This window comes from Scyliorhinus torazame, chromosome 16 (assembly GCF_047496885.1).
Source record: "Scyliorhinus torazame isolate Kashiwa2021f chromosome 16, sScyTor2.1, whole genome shotgun sequence".
Lineage (NCBI taxonomy): Eukaryota > Metazoa > Chordata > Chondrichthyes > Carcharhiniformes > Scyliorhinidae > Scyliorhinus > Scyliorhinus torazame.
The window spans coordinates 19,267,921-19,286,587 of record NC_092722.1 but is presented as its reverse complement, the minus strand read 5'-3'; the positions used below and the strand labels follow the sequence as shown (position 1 = coordinate 19,286,587).

At 46.3% G+C, this 18,667-nt stretch overlaps 1 protein-coding gene across 4 annotated transcripts in view; it reads right to left on the bottom strand.

The window, feature by feature from the left end:
* Positions 1–18,667, bottom strand: part of tp73 (tumor protein p73) — a 285,880-nt gene that overhangs the window by 148,602 nt on the left and 118,611 nt on the right. For 3 of the 4 annotated variants that reach the window (XM_072478040.1, XM_072478042.1, XM_072478038.1), the window contains exons 3-4: positions 6,693–6,788; positions 1,934–2,072 (exon numbers count right to left, since the gene is read on the bottom strand). In XM_072478040.1, coding sequence (XP_072334141.1) covers positions 1,934–2,072; positions 6,693–6,751 — 198 coding nt within the window. In that variant the 5' untranslated portion in view covers positions 6,752–6,788. Of the gene's footprint in view, positions 1–1,933; positions 2,073–6,692; positions 6,789–17,074; positions 17,221–18,667 lie in introns of those variants that run through there. The other variant, XM_072478039.1, reaches the window with a different exon arrangement.

The following is an 18,667-nucleotide window of genomic DNA, read 5'->3' as shown; positions in this document are numbered from 1 at the left end:
GATTCCTGGAGCGGTTCTTCAGGTCCTCTAATTTCTCCCTCGGCCTCTTCTGGTTGTCCAGAACCATCCCCAACTCCATCTCCAATGAAGCCATCTGCTCCTCATGCTCTCCCACCAACACCTCCACCTTCTGAACCACCAGGCCGTGAGCCTCCAGCCTCTGCTCCACTCTCTCAATCACAGCTCTCAGCGGCTCCACCACCTAGGCCAAATCCTCCAAAGCCTCTTTCCTCTGCTGCTGGAATTTTCCATTCAAAAACTCCACCAGTTGCTCCGTCGACCATTGGGCAGGCACCACTGTCCCCTTGCCCTCTGCCATCTTCATTTGCAGGACACCACGAAAATATGCTGCTCCAGCAGCTCTCTCTTTCTCTCTCTCTTCTTGTCCTCTGATCCATACACTGACCTCACCATAGGAGTATTCCCTTCCCTGGGCACTCACACACCTCAAAGAAAACACCATACAGGTGGGGAAGGACCAACAAAATCCACCTTCAGCAGGAGCCACCAAATGTGCGACCACTAACTCCATGGTTGCCATTGGAAGTCAAACCTATAGAGACACTGGGAGAATGTGCAAACTCCACATAGACAGTCACCAATTAAGGGTGGTGGGCAGACTCCTAGCTGGAGGGCCAATCTGAAGCCTTCCAGCTGCAGAGAAGTACAAGGTTACTGGGAGGGCACTTCAACAAGCTGCCCCCTCAACAACTTTAAGAAAAAAATAATTTTAAAAATACAAAAAAAGCCAGGTTACCGTTGTGTGCGTGTGGGGTTGCAGGGGGGACAACTCTTTTTTTTTTAATGAACATTTTTTGAGGTATTTTTGGTATTATAACAACAACAAAATAAACAATGTACATGAAACTATAAACATAGTGCAAAAGCCGTCTCCCTTCCTTACAGGTCCCACCTTTATTAACCCCCTACTCTAAGCTAAAAGGGGGGGGCACCTCTACAGGGTATTCTTTGGCTATCCCCCCAACCCAGGCAGGCAGGGAGAATCTTTGGGCCTACATGGAGCATTGGCATCCCAATCTGCCAAATATCCCAGTAAATTTCCTAAATTTAAAGGTAAATTTCCTAAAGATGGCAGAGCGCCCAAGTGTTAAACTTGGTGACAGCATACCCAATATGATAACTCTGTTCGTTTGGTAAATGTGTATGTTATCATGTGTGTGCATGTACATGCATCTGTATGTTTAAGCAAAATATATATGTGTGTATGTCAAGGGTGAGGGATCTATTAGATCTTCAGGTTTCCAATGGCTCAGTTGGTAAACATGATACTTATTATGGAGCTGGGCCATAAAGATTAGAAAGGTTCCAGGTTTAACTGGAATTTAAGCTGAGTTAGTTCATCTTAATTAGGATTGCGGTTGACAATTTACACAGCCACTCCTCGTTGCTTTCCATTGATTTTTGTTACAAAGCATTTGGACATCAGATAAGGACAGAATTGTACACATTTACTACCCCCCCCCCCCCCCCCCACACACACACACACACTGTTAAATAGAATGACTACTTTGGGTCAAGTATTGGAAGATGTAGGCACATGTGTAATCATTTCCAGCAACAACCAGTGCCTTCGGAGAGAAGAGGTGAAAATTGGAGCAGGAAAATAGGAAGAAAAGTCTTTCTGACCAAGGTACCAATTTTAGTGCCTGCATCACTTATCCAAACCTAAAATTGCTTATTGTTCCGAGGATCCAATACAACATTTTCTGACAAATACCACTTCGTAATCAACCATGACCTATCCACAAAAAAGTGTGACTGTTATTCTTGTGCTATAAAAATGGTCACAACAGAAGAATGTTACAATTTAGAGGTCGAATCTCACCCTTTCAATAATCTAACATTTTTGATCATTATACCATTACCATACCAAACAACATGAACCAAAAGAAGGTGTTTTGACCACACTCACCATCACGGATTCATTCATATCCCTCATCTGAAAAACGTCCATGCAAACCTCGGTTCGGTTCTGTGGTAGATTTGGCACAGCCTCATTACTGCCGGAAAGGTTGGTTTGTGGAATATCAAAGTAAGTACTATCTGGTTCTCTGAAAAACAACCAAATGCCATAGTTCACCAAGTGCGTTTCGATGAAACTTACCCCGAGCTCAGACTTGCCAACCTCATTCATTGGGTGGGATTCTCTGTCCCTCCCCCACACAACATTTTTTCCATTGTTGCAACAAGACTGGCCATTGGCCTCGATGGGAGCTTCCGTTCCCGTTGAAGTCAATAGCATTTGCGTTATTTACTGGCCATGCTGCAGGGGAACTCACCGCGGAAGTCACCATTGGTGGAGCTGGAAGACCCTGCCAGCCGGAAGGGCCAGAAAATTCAGCCCGGAGGATGCAACAGGAGAACCATTTAATTAAGATGGAGATACTTAAAATAAAATCTTTCTAATGCATTTTTACTCATCAAACAGAGGGACATATTTGCTGGGAAATGCAACCCCTTCAATTTCAAGCACCCTACGTAAGGATTGTTTGTAGGGTTGGTCATAGTTTGTAGGTCTGAAGAAGTGTTCATAGTTAGTGAGAACTATTTACAAATATAAATTAAATGGTACAAACTAGGAGCTGTCTCCGTACTGGCTGGTATACATGGCTCTGGCCACCAATAGAGTGACCCTGGGTGCAGGTCATGTGCCTCTTACATCACTGTGTACTCAGTCCCACATTAACCCTCTTTGTGCCAGACCCTCACACTCCATCTCCCCAAGACCTTATCCAATACACTTCAAGTGATGATAGTTTACCTTGTGTCCTATATTATAATGATACACTTACATTGTATTTGCTACATTATCGCCACCCTATCATCCCCTTTAACTCCTTGAATTCAAAGCTTCAGGTGGTCTGGAGGCATTATGACCCTTTCATATACCTTTCACACTACTGTCAGAGGTTAGGTCGTCTCTGTGGCTGCTGGTTCTTCCTGCAGGTTTTGAGATTGGACCGACATCTGGGCATGTTTTCATCCTTTTCTTCCATTGTTTTGTAGTGAAACACTCTTGGTTAATCCAGCTGTTGCGCTGGGTGGTGGTGTTATTCTAACTCGTTTCTTGTGGGGCAGGTGAACATCACACTCACCTCCTCGTAATTTTATTTTGCTTCTTCAATCGTGTAGGTCATCACGACTTTCGGACGTTTGCGTTTCAAAAGTGGAACCCTCGTTCTCAGTTTCAGAATTTTACTCAAATTTCTGAGTACTTTCTTCTTGCTTTTCAATCATATGACTCTTTTCATTCAGCAACTTGTGATGAATGGTCACTGTGTTACTGTACCCTTATCATCACGTAAGGTGATGTCCCCTTTAAGATCGGGCTTGGAACCCTGGGGGACTCTGCCTCCAGCTCCCACCTGGGAGTCGCATACAAGGGGCCGCCTTGTGGGCAGCACCCAGTAAGCACCCGTCCCGGCACCAGGCTAGTTCTTAGTTTATTAAAGCCTTCTTTACCGTTTTACTCTCTAGTGTCGTTATTGAGGGTACAACACAACTATTCTGGTAAATTGAGTTGCCTTTGTTTTAATGTTATCTGCGGAACTCTTAGACAAGTTTGACAACTTCACCTGGGCATTCAGTTCTGCCCGGAATCTTTCTTCCATGATCACGGATTTACTCTTCAATATTGCGCATCTCAACCATCATGTTGTTCAGACTGGACCAAAGTTCAATAAGTTAATTACTTGTGGTTGTTAATTCTGCTTTCAAACAACTGTTCTTGTGCATCAGCAATTTCCCCCCCGTTGCCTGGCTGTAATTCTGGTTCACTTTTTCCAACTCCTACTTCAATTTACCAGCAATGAAATTCAAAGTTACTAATTCCTCCTTGTGCTTTTGTGATGCCTCATGAATTTGTTTGTTCAGGTCTCAAACAGTTTGGTTCGTTGAAGGCAGTTCATCATGCACTTTCAAAGGTACATGCTCAGTTTGAATTTTATGGTTCAAATCTTCCAAATCAGCTTTGATATAAACTTTGATATAAACATTTTCCAAACTTACTTAATTTTCCTTTGTAGGGTTTGTATATTTTGGACTTCATCAAATAACGTTTCTTCATTCACAATCAGCTGATTGCATCACATGATCATCTGCTGTAGTAGTTTGGGTAATGTGTCAGGGTTTCCAAAAATATATATTTTGGGGGCTTTGGAAAGTTCTTTGCCTCTCTGACGCTCCCAACCCTCGTGTGGTTTGTGAGAGTAATGCATTTTTCTCTTTTGCAGATTTACTGGGATCAAACTTTTTAAGCTCTGTGCACTCCACAACTTGATGGTTAAAGAATTTGTCAACGGTTTTTAATATTTCATCAAATCTGGTTGGGGGCTGATCAGTACACGGTATTAGTTCATGAAACCAATATTTAAAAATATATTAATCTGGACTTTTTCTGACTTTCTACTTCGACCTGATGGACTCTGGTAGCTTAGAAGTTATCTTCCCCAGGAGACCCAATTTTTCATTAGGTTTGGGCTTTGACTGTCCAAATTTTGCTGGGAGAATTGAATTCTGATTCATGGTTTAAAATTTAAAACTGCTTTTCAGAGTTTTCTGAATTTCAAGATGGTGTCACAGTTCACCCGAGACAAATGATTTCCTATGCTAGTGGGTTTTGGTAGGTTCCATTACAATGATGATCACGCTCAACTTGGGGAAAAAAAATCAACAGTGGCTGTTTGCAACAGTCTCTTGCTCAGCGTTTTATTTAAAAGTCACAAAGTTGTCAAATCCTGGTTTTTGGTTGCTCTCAGCTGAGGTTAGATGTTACAATTCACCTAAACTATTTAACTAATTATTTTTTTCTGTTTGGGAGCAAGTTCAGACATCACATTCAGGTGCAGACTCGGGAATCAGGTTTTAGCAGCGGATTGGTTTCAAACTGCACTTCTGACTCGGAATTATTTAAAGATTCCTCAGGATTTTCTGTAGCCTGGAGCTTGAAAAGGTTTAGCTCACCCCCTGCTAAGTCTCTGGGATTAGAAGCTAAACTTTCAAAGGAGGTTCGATGAGTTTTCTGCAAAGTCGGGATTTTTAAATTTCTGCCTCCAGCTTCCAAGGTTTTCTTTGGAGCTTTCCCTGGTTAATTTTCCTCTGGCTTTTTTATGACTATTTTCTTACTTTTCCAGCACTTTTGTTTTTCTGTGCATGTTCTGATAGATTTTGGGTTTCCACAAGCTACTACCATGTTGTAGGGTGGTGGTTATAGTTCCATAGGTCTGAAGAAGTTTTCATAATCAATTATTAACCGTAAGTCTTCATTGCCTCTTGGAATTATTTACAAATATTTAAAGGATAGAAGTTAGGATACTTGCACAGTTGTTCAAAACTGGACTTTGGGTGCATGTAATGTGCCTTCTTACATCACTGTGTGGATGGTACTGCACTCAGTCCCACATTAACCCTATATGTGTCTGACCCTTATAATATAAAGATCAAGCACTTCTAGGTCAAGGATAGGATGAATCATGCTGGTCTTTGCATAGGACAGCTCTCCTGATAAAAGTAGTGAATAGCAGAACAATTCAACAAAGCTCACAAGCAATGAAATGGTCTGGGAACTCCAGCTGATTTTTGAATTTTATTAGATCAATTCTACTCAGGAATCAAATTATCACCTTTCAGATCTTTATAGTTCAGAAATTCCTGAGGCTGGATTGGCAGCCCAATGCCAAAATCGCAGCCTGCACCAGGGCGGAGAATCCAGTTTGATGCTGTAATCGGGCTCGGCGATTTTCTGGGCACCGATAATCGGCGTCACCATACGCCGCGCTGCCGGGGACCATTGCCAGAGGCCCACTCAGCAATCCTGCGCTCCCGACTGGCCGAGTTCCCGACGGCTCGGGCGTGCGGCCAATTGGGGGGGGGTTCTCTTTCTTCGGTCTGGCTTTGCGGTCCGAGTCTACCATGGAGCACAGCGCGGCCGCTGGAGGTCGGCGCCGTGTGCATGCGCGGCCTCTGACCCGGAAGTGCGGGGGCCCATATCTGCAGCAAAAGCTGAGAGATTCACTCCGGGTCCCTGCTAGCCCCCTGCAGGGCTAGGAATTTGTTTAACTTTTTTCCAGGAATTTCATGAGTAAAACTCCACCGTTTTTATGCTGGCTTGGGGACATGGGCTGAATTCTCCAAAATCGAGACTATGATTTTTTATTTTTAAATTCCAATTCACGGGCAATTGAGCATGGCCAATTCACCTACCCTGCACATCTTTGGGTTGTGGGGGTGAGACCCACGCAGACACGGGGAGAATGTGCAAACTCCTCACGGACAGTGACCCAGGGCCGGGGTCGAATCCGGATCCACAGCCGTGAGGCAGCAATGCTAACCACTGTGCCGCCCCTATCGAAATTGATAACATCCATCCTTAAATTTCAAACGGGGAATGACAATGAAGCATGGAGTCTCATTATAATATTTAAATAGCCAACCCACTTCCTTGGGAGTGCCGTTCCCCCAGGCTGCTCCATTAAAACAGGAAGCTGATGAGTTGGGTTCGGGATTCTGACGTGATCTAAACTGGCTTGATTTTTTGGAGATAGGCAACCCCCCTGCGCACCCCCCCTCCCTCCCTCCATCCCACGCGCGCGTGCGCCCCCAGCCCCCCCCACCCCCAAAGTAGTCTATTGGGGGGGGGGGGGGGGTGAAGAAGAAAAAAACTGCAGACTTACAAACTGCTCCAGAGATGCTCAAATGTAGGGCCTTCATCTGCTGGTGACGATTGGGCCATCTTGGCTCTGGTGTGGTCCAGTGATGGGTAAAATATTCTATGACCAAAGCAAACAAACAATTATAAACACATGTTACATCATGGAGTGATCGAAATATTTTGGAAGGCACATCAGCTTCAAGTTTCTCATCCTGGTCCCCTCCTTGACCCTGTCCAACCTTGTCGAAGATATTTTCTCCAGCTATCTGCTAAGAGTCCTTTATGGCAATGTGGAAGAGATGCCTGACCAAATTGGAAATGATACATCATGGAGATGAAAATTAATTACAAGAGGTTAGATATATATTTTTAGACAGTAAGGTGTTACGAAAGATCTTTAGTATCAATCCAAAATAAAAATATTGGCATTTCAACCTAAGTGAAAGATGCCCTTTTTGAATAGAAGAATTGACTATTAGCCCTGTTTACAGTGGAAATATTTAAAACAAATTTGTATAAAATGAAGACAACACTTTCCAAACCCACCAATGACTCTGATGGACAATTTGTAAAACAATATAATGCTTAACCTTAATTGATATAACAAATCCTGTCTGAACATTGCAGGCGTTGGTGGGAGACTAATCTTCTATTACAGAGGTGCAATAAAAGTTTCCTTTGTTTTGTTTACTTGTTTCAGGACTGATCTTAGTAAAGATTGTTTTGTTTCCCCCATACTGCAGTTTGTGTTACAATTAATATTGCTATTGCTTGTTTGCTTCAATATTGACTTCTTTCACTTGCTAAAATCGTTCAAATGACAAAATAATCTTGATTCTTGAATCCGTAAATGCAAATACACGACATGAAATTAAGCCTCAAGATCAAGGATGAGAGAAGATCAGCTGATCTCAGCTGCATTGACATTGCAATTAGCATTAGAGTCCTGATACTTGTTGATTAGTTGGAAAAACTGGTTGGATTTTCTGTTCCTAATTGCTATCCAAAGTGTTAATACTTTCATGTCAAGGACCTCCGGTGGTGGTCATGAGCTGATTGGCCGGGCACAAGGTGGTTCCTGCTTGGAGGTTTCGGTTTTGGCCCTCTCTGCCCGATATATGGGCACTTTGGCTTGTAAAAGGTGCAGCGTAAGTGGAGGGAATTGGTTTCTCCTCCCAAGTGGAACGTCGGCAGGCGACAACACCCAGCAAACGTCGAGTAAAGCCTGGGCTCAGGAAGTGGAGGATCCATGTGGCGCAGGCAGAGTTGGGTGCTTAACCATCACCTACCACACTGCCTGTGGAGCAGTTGATAGATTTTATCAAGGGGGAGTTTCAGCATTGTTGGAAAGAGATGCATGAGGACCGGTCTGGGGTGATTGAGGGAGCAGTAGCCCCTCTTCGTGTGACTTTGGAGAAGGTGGAGAAGCTCCTGGAGTCGCAAGGTGCGATAATCACTGAAGTTGAAAGGGTGGTGTCAGACCACAGTGATCAGATTGTATTGTTGGAGGCGGCATTTCTGGGAGAGGCTTGCAATGTGCAGAGAGCGAAAGTGGACGACCAGGAGAATCAGTCCAGGTGGCAGAATCTACGAATTGTAGGGCAGCCAGAAGGGGTGGGGGGGAAAGAGTGCCACGGACTACGTATCGAGGAAGTTTGCGAAGATGGTCAAGGTAGGGATCTTCGATAAGGCCCTGGAGGCAGATCGTGCCCACCAGTCGTAACGACAGAGGCCGAGAGCTGGGGAGCCGTCACGGGCAGTGATCATCGGATGCACAAGTTTCAGGAGAAGGAGAGGATTTTGAGGTGGGAAAAGTTGATGAAAGACTAGCTGGGAGGGGAATCCGATCCAAATTTACCAGGACATTGGGGCCGACCAGGGCAAACAGTGGGTGGGTTTTAACAAGGCCAAGGCGGCTCTCTTTCGGAGCATGATCTGGTTTGCGGTGTTGTACCTGGCCAAAATCTGGGTGACTTTCAAAAGCAAAGAACAGTATTTTACTTCGCCGGAGGAGGCAAATGGCTTTGTCAAGAAGCATGGGTTTGGGAAGGGTTAATGGTGGGAATTTTTCTATATGTATAAGCAAGTTTTGTGTTATGTTGTTATTTTGTGCACATTTTCGACTTGCTTTTGCTTTGGTTGATGAGGGGATTGTACCGCGTTTTGGTTTTTTTTTTTTTTTTTACATAGAATTTACAGTGCAGAAGGAGGCCATTCGGCCCATCGAGTCTGCACCGGCTCTTGGAAAGAGCGCCCTACCCAAGGTCAACACCTCCACCCTATCCCCATAACCCAGTAACCTCACCCAACCCCACCCAACACTAAGGGCAATTTTGGACACTAAGGGCAATTTATCATGGCCAATCCACCTAACCTGCACATCTTTGGACTGTGGGAGGAAACCGGAGCACCCGGAGAAAACCCACGCACACACGGGGAGGATGTGCAGACTCCGCACAGACAGTGTCCCAAGCTGGAATCGAACCTGGGACCCTGGAGCTGTGAAGCAATTGTGCTATCCACAATGCTACCGTGCTGCCCCGTTGCTTTTTCCTGATAGAGCGATTACGGGTGGGGAAGGGCCTGTGTAGGACTTTCTGAACGATGGCGGTGAGGGAAGAAGCAGAGTGGGGGGAAGGAGGGGAACGTGCTGGGGATCCGCTGGGGATTTTTCATTGGGTGCAGGAGAGGATGGAGGGGCGGCCATTTGAGTGGGCACGGACCAGAGGGGTGCTTCGTGGCAGGGAGTGATTTGAGTTAGGCGGAGATGGTGGACCTTTATAGGGGGGGGGGGGTTCAGTAACCCCCAGTGAGGATAATGACGTGGAACCTGCAGGGGCTGAACAGTCTTGTTCTTGGGTGTTTGTGCATTTAAAGGTTGAGGGCAGATGTGGTCTTCCTTCAGGAGACAGACCTGTGGGTGAAGGACCAAATACAGCTAAGAAAGGGATGGGTGGGGCAGGCGTTCCATTCAGGGTTTGGGTGGGGGGGGGGGCGTTGCAATCCTGTTCAGTAAAAGGGTCGTATTTGTGGTGGCCATGGTGGTGCAGGACCTGGGAAGGAGGTTCGTGATGGTGAGCGGGGTCGTCAGTTGTTTTAGTCAATGTGTATGCGCCAAATTGAGTCAACGCAGACTTTGTTAAGATGTTAGTTTTCATCCCGAACTTGGAATTGCATCCGCTGATAATGGGGGGTGATTTTAATTGCGTGTTAGACCCCAGGGCAAATACGTTGAGCCCCAAGTCAGTGTCCACGTCAGTTATGGCGAAGGAGCTGGCGGTATTTATCGTTCAGTGTGATTGGGGGGGTGGGTGGGTGGGGGTCCGTGGAGGTTTAGGCATCCAGGAGAAAGGGAGTCTTTCCTCTTAGCCCATATACACATATTCATTTTGTTCTTTTGGGGAAGTCTGACTCTCGGGTTTTGTGGGGGCAGAATACGCAGCGATAATGATTTCAGACCAAGTGTCACAATGTGGACATGAAATTCAAATCGGGTCAGGCTCAGAAACCCACATAGAGATTTAATTCAGCGCTCCTGGCGGATAAGAAGTTCTGTGACAAGGTGGCCTCAGTGATAAAGGACTGAGAGAAGCTTAACCAGAACTGGGAGGTCGTGCCTTCCACATTTTGGGAGGCACTGAAGGCGGTGGTCCGGGGGGAGGTTATATCTTGCAAGGCCCATAGCTACAAAGTTAGAGGGTGGAGAGACAGAGGTTGGTGGATGCCATTGTAGAAGTGGATTCATGATTCTCGGTGGCCCCAATTAGGGGGCTGTTGGCAGAACAGAAGAAACGACAGGGGTAGTTTGACCTTGTGACGCTAGGGAAGGTGGTGGGTCAGCTTCCTCACACGAGGGGGAGGGGTTCAGTATGAATATGGGGAGAAGGCTAGTCGGCTGCTAGTCCATCAGTTGAGGCGGTAGATGGCTACAGGGGCGATTGCGCAGGTGATGGATGAGGGAGGAGTGTTGGTGACGATGCTGGAGAAAACGGAGGCATTCGAGGCCTCCTGTATAGATCTGAGTGCCAGGGGGAGGATGCGGAAATGGGGCACTTTTTTTTAAGGACGTGTTGGTATTCAGGGAGATGGAGCGAGGGAAGGGGCAAGGATTGGAGGTGCCATTGGAATTGCAGGCGATAATGGAGTGTGTTGGGTTAATACAGTCAGGGAAGGCATTGGGGCCGGAAGGCTTTCCGGCAGAATTATATGAACGTTTTGGCAGAGTTGGCGCCCCATCTCCTGTGGATGTATAATGACTTGCTGGCACGGTGGTAGTTGCGACCATGCTTGTGCAAGCATCGATCTTTTTGATCCCAAAGAACGATAAGGGCCCAACAGAGCGTGGGTCTTATAGCCCATTTCCCTGCTGAATACCAATACCAATGTGGTTGCTGACTAAGATGTTGGAAGGGGTGCGCCCCCGGTGGTCTCAGAGGATCACACAGGTTGTGTTAAGGGGCAGCAATTTTCGAGCAACATCAGGAAGCTGTTGAATATGGTAATAACTCCATCAAGAGATAAAGCGACAGAAGTTATTATATCAATGGACGCAGAAAAGGCTTTTGACTGGGTAAATGGAGGCACCTGTTTGATATCCTGGGGCAGTTTGGGTTTGGGCCGATATTAGTTGCATTGGTGCTTTTGCTGTATGCCGCACCCATGGCAAGTGTGAGGACAAATATGATGAATTCAGGATATTTTAGGGTGCATATGGGTACAAGACAGGGATGCCCACTGTCCCCGCTATTGTTTGTGTTGGTTATTGAGCCTTTGGTATTGCGCTTACAGGTGTCAAGACAGTGGCAGGGCATTGTAAGGGGAGGTAGGGAGCATAGGATGTCATTGTACACTGATCATTTGTTATATGTTTCAAACCCGCTGGAGTGTATGGGGCAAATAATGGACCTACTGGGGAAGTTTGGCACCTTTTCCGGGAACAAACTGAATGTGGCAAAAAGTGAGGTATTCCTGGTGGTAAATGCCCAGGGGAGGAGTGTGAATTTGGGTTTCTCGTCATTTAAGCTGGCCAAAATAAGGTTTCGGTATCGGAGTTTGCAGGTGGCCCATGACTGGCTCAGGATGACCTAGGGAAAGGGAAGATTGAGGATATTTATGGGTAGTTGCTGGAAACGAAGAAAGCGCCAGTGGAGGAGATAAGGCAGAAATGGGAGGAGGAATTCGGGATAGAGCGTACAATGTGGGGGGTTTGGAGTAAAATTAAGTATCGGGTAAATGTAACATCATCCTGTGCCAGATTTCAATGAGAGCTGTTTCTGTGCTTTCCCAGAGGCGGAAAATTAACTGGAAGAATTCAAACGTGGAGTTCCGAGAAAGATGGGCAAGGATTTGGGAGGTAACAACACATTCAAAGACTTTGGCGATGTAAAGGAGATTGGAAATGGGGAAAGGTTTGCAAGGATAAGGAGACTGGAGATGGTGAAAGGTTTGCAAGGATAAGGAGATTGGAGATGGGGAAAGGTTTGCAAGGACAAGGGGATTTGAGATGGGGAAAGGTTTGCAAGGATAAGGAGATTGGAGATGGGAAAAGGTTTGCAAGGATAAGGAGATTGGAGATGGGAAAAGGTTTGCAAGGACAAGGAGATTGGAGATGGGGAAAAGTTTGAAAGGATAAGGAGATTGGAGATGGGAAAAGGTTTGCAAGGACAAGGAGATTGGAGATGGGGAAAGGTTTGCAAGGATAAGGAGATTGGAGATGGGAAAAGGTTTGCAAGGACAAGGAGATTGGAGATGGGGAAAGGTTTGCAAGGATAAGGAGATTCGAGATTTGGAAAGGTTTGCAAGGACAAGGGGATTGGAGATGGGGAAAAGTTTGCAAGGATAAGGAGATTCGAGATTTGGAAAGGTTTGCAAGGATAAGGAGATTGGAGATGGGAAAAGGTTTGCAAGGACAAGGGGATTGGAGATGGGGAAAAGTTTGCAAGGAAAGGGGATTGGAGATGGGGAAAGTTTGCAAGGATAAGGAGATTGGAGATGGGGAAAGTTTGCAAGGACAAGGAGATTGGAGATGGGGAAAGGTTTGCAAGGACAAGGAGATTGGAGATGGGGAAAGGTTTGCAAGGACAAGGGGATTTGAGATGGGGAAAGGTTTGCAAGGATAAGGAGATTGGAGATGGGAAAAGGTTTGCAAGGATAAGGAGATTGGAGATGGGAAAAGGTTTGCAAGGACAAGGAGATTGGAGATGGGGAAAAGTTTGAAAGGATAAGGAGATTGGAGATGGGAAAAGGTTTGCAAGGACAAGGAGATTGGAGATGGGGAAAGGTTTGCAAGGATAAGGAGATTGGAGATGGGAAAAGGTTTGCAAGGACAAGGAGATTGGAGATGGGGAAAGGTTTGCAAGGATAAGGAGATTCGAGATTTGGAAAGGTTTGCAAGGACAAGGGGATTGGAGATGGGGAAAAGTTTGCAAGGATAAGGAGATTCGAGATTTGGAAAGGTTTGCAAGGATAAGGAGATTGGAGATGGGAAAAGGTTTGCAAGGACAAGGGGATTGGAGATGGGGAAAAGTTTGCAAGGAAAGGGGATTGGAGATGGGGAAAGTTTGCAAGGATAAGGAGATTGGAGATGGGGAAAGTTTGCAAGGACAAGGAGATTGGAGATGGGGAAAGGTTTGCAAGGACAAGGAGATTGGCGATGGGGACAGGTTTGCAAGGATAAGGAGATTGGAGATGGGAAAAGGTTTGCAAGGACAAGGAGATTGGAGATGATGGAAGATTTGCAAGGATAAGGAGATTGGAGATGGGGAAAAGTTTGCAAGGAAAAGGAGATTGGAGATGGGGAAAGGTTGTCAAAGATGGTGGGGCCAAGGTTTATTGTTTTAAGGAGAGGGGAGATGGAGAGATTTAAACGAGATAGGGACAAAACCTGAAGAGAAAGAACTGTGGGCAATATAGGGTCCTGGGGACCAGGAAGGGCAGTTGGGTTGTCAGCAAGTTAATGAGAATAGAGTAGAAGAAATAGGGGCTGGGTTTCTGGGACAAGATAAGCTTGGTGATGGTATTCAGTGAGATAGGAGAGAAACTAGAGAAAGATGCGAGTTTATGTCTAGTGGGGGAGCTTTTGGGGAGGTTTGGCCCAGTGGGCTTCTGTAAGGGAGGGACATGGCAGATGCAGCTAATCATCTGTCCAAGTTCAAGAATTTCTTGCACTTGTTGGAGTGAGAGGAGTTGGAGACAGGATTTAAGATGATTAACAGAAGAGACATGTAGCCGGAAACTATCCTTGCATTCCACGCTGGTTCTGAAATAGTGGACAGGTTTAGCGGTTGAGAGAAGGACATAATAGTACTTTATTTTTCTTCGTGGCATGTGAGCGTCGCTGGCTGGGTCAGCATTTATTGCCAATCCCTGAGCGCATTTAAGAGTCAACCACATTGCTATGGATCTGGAGTCACATGTAGGCCAGACCAGGTAAGGGTGACAAACTATAGGCCAGCATTTGGCAAGATTAAGATATCAAGATAAGACTGGAAGAAATTGTGGAATTAATGTCTGTGATAAAGATCCAGGAGTCATCACTGTTATGTTCTGTGTTGTGGCCGTAGTACAGATGCACACAGAACATCTAGTTCCTTGACTACAAGATACTTTATTAACAGAATAAATTTTATTTACAGAATAAACAGGTGGAAAGATAACTAACAAACCATGATAAACGGTAATGAGTAAATGAATTCCGTGAATTCTCCTGGAACTACTTCTAGTGCCACTATCCTCTCATATAACTTACTACCAACTGCCGAATATCTCAGGTCACATGGTAGATCTCTATCGCCACCTGCTAGTTGGAGGTCGAATCCATAACTATATACAAAACTGTGCACATGCATATCACCACAATCATTGCTGAGCAGAAAGGTATGTTTGAAGCAGTAGCTTATTTACAAGTTTGATGAAATGGCTGATGAACAGTCCAGTAATCTTTTCAGGAACAAATTTCCATCCCTATTTTCAGGCGTAGGAAAGCTGAAGACAGAATATCACATAGCCGTAAGAGCAGATGCTAGGTCTATATGTCTCTTCACTGCAAGGAAGGTCCCTCAGACACTTTAGACAAAGTCAGAAGCGAGATTGATTACATGTTAAAACAAGGAGTAATCAATGGTCACAGTTCCAAAGTCTAATGGTTCACTGAGAATCTGTATAGACTTGACTCAATTAAACAAGTCAGGAGTGCGCAAGATCCACCTGATGTTTGTTTTCCAGAGGCCCCCAACTTTTATCCCCAAGGCGCTCTTCAAAAAGGTGAATGCAGAGATCTCAGGATTTATTTGGGCGTGGAAAACCCCGCGGGTGAAAAAGATGTTGCTGGAGTGGAGGGGGAGGCTCTCCCAAATTTTATTAACTACTACTGGGCGGCATATATTGCGATGGTCAGGAAGTAGGTAGTGGGGGAGGAGTCGTAATGGGAGCAAATGGGGGCGGCCTCATGTAAGGACACGAATTTGGGGACACTGTTAATGGCATCTGTCGTTCTCGCCGGCTCGGTACTCCACAAGCCTGGTGGTGGTGGCAGGCCTGAGGGCTTGGGGACAGTGGAGGCAGCACATGGGGTTAGAGGGGGGGGTTGGTGTGGGCACCGATATGTGATAACCATCGGGCCGCTCCATGGGGGCTGGCCGGGGGTTTTCGGCGATGGCAGCGGGCGGGGATCGAATGATTTGGGGATCTATTTATTGATGAGGGTTTCCTGAGACTGGAGGAGCTAGAGGAGGAGTTTGACTTGCCGGGGAGGGATGGGGTCCGGTATCTGCAGGTGAGGGATTTTGTGCGGAGACAGGTTTCGACCTTCCCGCACCTACCGTCCCAGGGGCTACTGGATAAGATGGTGTCAAGAATGGGAGTGGGAGAAGGGAAGGCCTCAGAGATCTACAAGGAGCTGATGGAGTGGGAGGAAGCCCCAATAGGGCAGGTGAAGAGAAAGTGGGAAGAGGAGCTGGCTGGGGAGTTGGAGGAGGCCCTGAGGAGAGTTAATGCATCCTCGTCGTGCGCCGGGCACAGCCTGATACAGTTTAAGGTAGTCCACAGGGAGGGCACACATGACTATGGCCCGGATGAGCAGGTTCTTTGAGGAGGTGGAGGATAGGTGCGAGCGCTGTGCAGGGGGGTCCTGCGAATCATGTCCATATGTTTTGTCCGAGGCTGAGGGGTTTCTGGCAGGGATTTGCTGACGTCATGTCAGAGGTCTTACAAATGAGGGTGCCGCCAAGTCCAGAGGTGCCGATCTTCAGTGTGTCGGAAGACCCGGGAGCCCAGGGAGTGAGAGAGGCTGATGTCCTGGCCTTTGCCTCCCTGGTGGCCCGGAAACGATCTTACTAGGGTGGAGGGACTCGGAGCCCCCGAAGTCGGGGGTGTGGGTTAGCGACATGGCGGGGATTCGCAGACTTGAGAAAATTAAATTCGCCTCGAGGGGGTCATTGCAGGGGTTTGCTCGGAGGTGGCAGTCGTTCATCGACTTATTCAAGAAGAATTAAGCTGTCAGCAGAGGGGGGTGGGAAACAGGAGGCATGAGAGAGACGAGCAAGGGCAGGAGAACCAACGGAGGGGTGGTTGGGGAAGGTGGCATTGTTTGTATGGCAACCCCATGTTGGCTGGGGTTTGTGCTCGGGGTGTTTGTTGGTTACATTGGTGTGGTTTTTTGTTGAAAATGTGATGTGTAAAATTGTTAAAATTATAAATGCCTCAATAAAATATTTTCTTATAAAAAACAATAATGGTGCAATGTCAACTAGCATAATGCTTTTGACAAAATCTCTTAATATCATCAGAGATACTAGGACACTACGACTCAGAATTTCCAACAATTATACCAACATCATCTAAGATTAGGAACAGTGCTGTTTCAAATTCAAAAAGATAGACAAAGACCATGTATTATGCCTTGAAATCTCCTAAGGACACAGAAAAGGGATATGCAATCACTGAAAAAGAAGCTTTAGCAGCCACCTGGGCCTGCGAGACGTTCTCAAATTATACTATGGGTTTACGATTCAAAATTGAAACTGACCATCGGCCTTTGATTGCTCCACTTAACCAAGAAGAAATGCCATGGAAAATTCAACATTTTCGACTGAGACTCATGAGATACAATTCAGTTACTGAGCACGTCCAAGGAAAAAAAACAGAAGACTGAAACCACATTTGGGTGGGATTCTCCGGTCCGTCAGCCATGTGTTTCTCAGCCATTTGCTGGTGGAGGGATTTTATCTTATGCCAATGGTCAGTGGGATTTCCTTGTAACAGGGAAACCCACCGGCAGGGGTGCACTGCCGGAGGGATAAGTGAATTGCAATGGCCGGAGAATTCCAGTGGAACGAGTACAATCGGTAGATTTAAATGTTATTGACAAAATGGAAGCATACACTTCACTCATCACAAAACACTTACCAGCCACTGAGAAAAGGCGACAAGAGATTAAGCAAGCACACCAGCAGATTGATGAAAGCATGAAAAGAGTATTGCCAGAACACACTCCAAATAATGTTGAAGACAGGGAACGGGAAACAAGTAGAAACTCTACCACAACCTCAGCCGAAAACACTCCTGTAGAAAGGCAAGAGAATACAGTTCATCGATAATAGGTCCCACTCTTTTTACAATTTACAATCCAAGTCAGCCTCCACTTTGAAGGACTACTAAAGAAGACGACGACAATTTCTATGCCGATAGAAGTCTTCGGATTTCCTTTTGCGTCAGCAACCAATCCCTTTTCATACTTTCTCCTCGATTCTTCTATTTCTTTTTTCACTTCCACTCTCAACGTTCTACGTTCAGTCTGGTTCTGACTTGTATTACCAACCTGACATCGGTCACATGCACCCTTTTTCTTCCCCATCTTATTCCCCAATTTTTCATCTTCCAGGGAGCTCTCTTTTATTTGTTCTAATTTTTTCCCTAGTGGGAATATATCGCAATTGTACACAAACTACCTCTTCCTTAAAGAGAGCCTTGCTTCATTGTTCCATTATCCATTTGCATGCAAAACTTTGATTCCAGTTTAATTGGGCTAGATTAACCCTCCCCTCACTGCAATTAGTATAACACCAATTAATTATTGTTACTCTGGATTGCTCCTCGTCTTTTTCCATCGATAACATAAACTGTAGGACATTATGATCAAGGTCCCCTAAACTTTCCCCACTCAACTTGATCCAACTGTCCCTCATTATTTCCGAGAACTGTCTGTGCGGAGTCTGCACATCCTCCGCGTGTGTGCGTGGGTTTCCTCCGGGTGCGCTCCGGTTTCCTCCCACAGTCCAAAGATGTGCAGGTTAGGTGGATTGGCCATGATAAATTGCCCTTATTGTCCAAAATTGCCCTTCGTGTTGGGTGGGGTTACTGGGTTATGAGGATAGGGTGGAGGTGTTGACCTTGGGTAGGGTGCTCTTTCCAAGAGGCGGTGCAGACTCGATGGGCCGAATGGCCTCCTTCTGCACTGTAAATTCTATGAGAACCAGGTTCAGCAATGTCTCCTTCCTCATTGGACCAAACATACTGATTTGGAAAATTCTCCCGAATGCATTTCTTCCCTCTCTCTGCCCTTTACACTATTAGTATCCTGGTTGCTCCAATCATGTGAGGAAAGATAGACTAGTTCTCCTCTTATCCCATTCCTTTTTTGACCATACCAAGGTTTTATTTTAAGATCATGGGCGGGATTATCTCAGACCGGGGCCGGGCCGGAGAATCCCCACGACCGGCGCGATTCGCACCACGCCGCCCTTGGATTCTCTGCAGAGCGGAGAATCAGCGCCATTGGTTCTGGTGTGGTCGGCGCGGCGCCGGTTGGGGGCCGCTCTACACGGGATGGGCCGAGTGGCCGTCGTGAAAATGCCGAGTCCCGCCGCCGCCGTCCACACCTGCTCTCAGCCGACAGTGCCTCGGCGTGGAAGGGTCGGGGGGCGCCCTGTTGGGGGCGGGGGGGGGGGGGGGTGACCCTGCGGGGGGGGGGCCTCCGATGTGGCCTGGCCCGCGATCGGG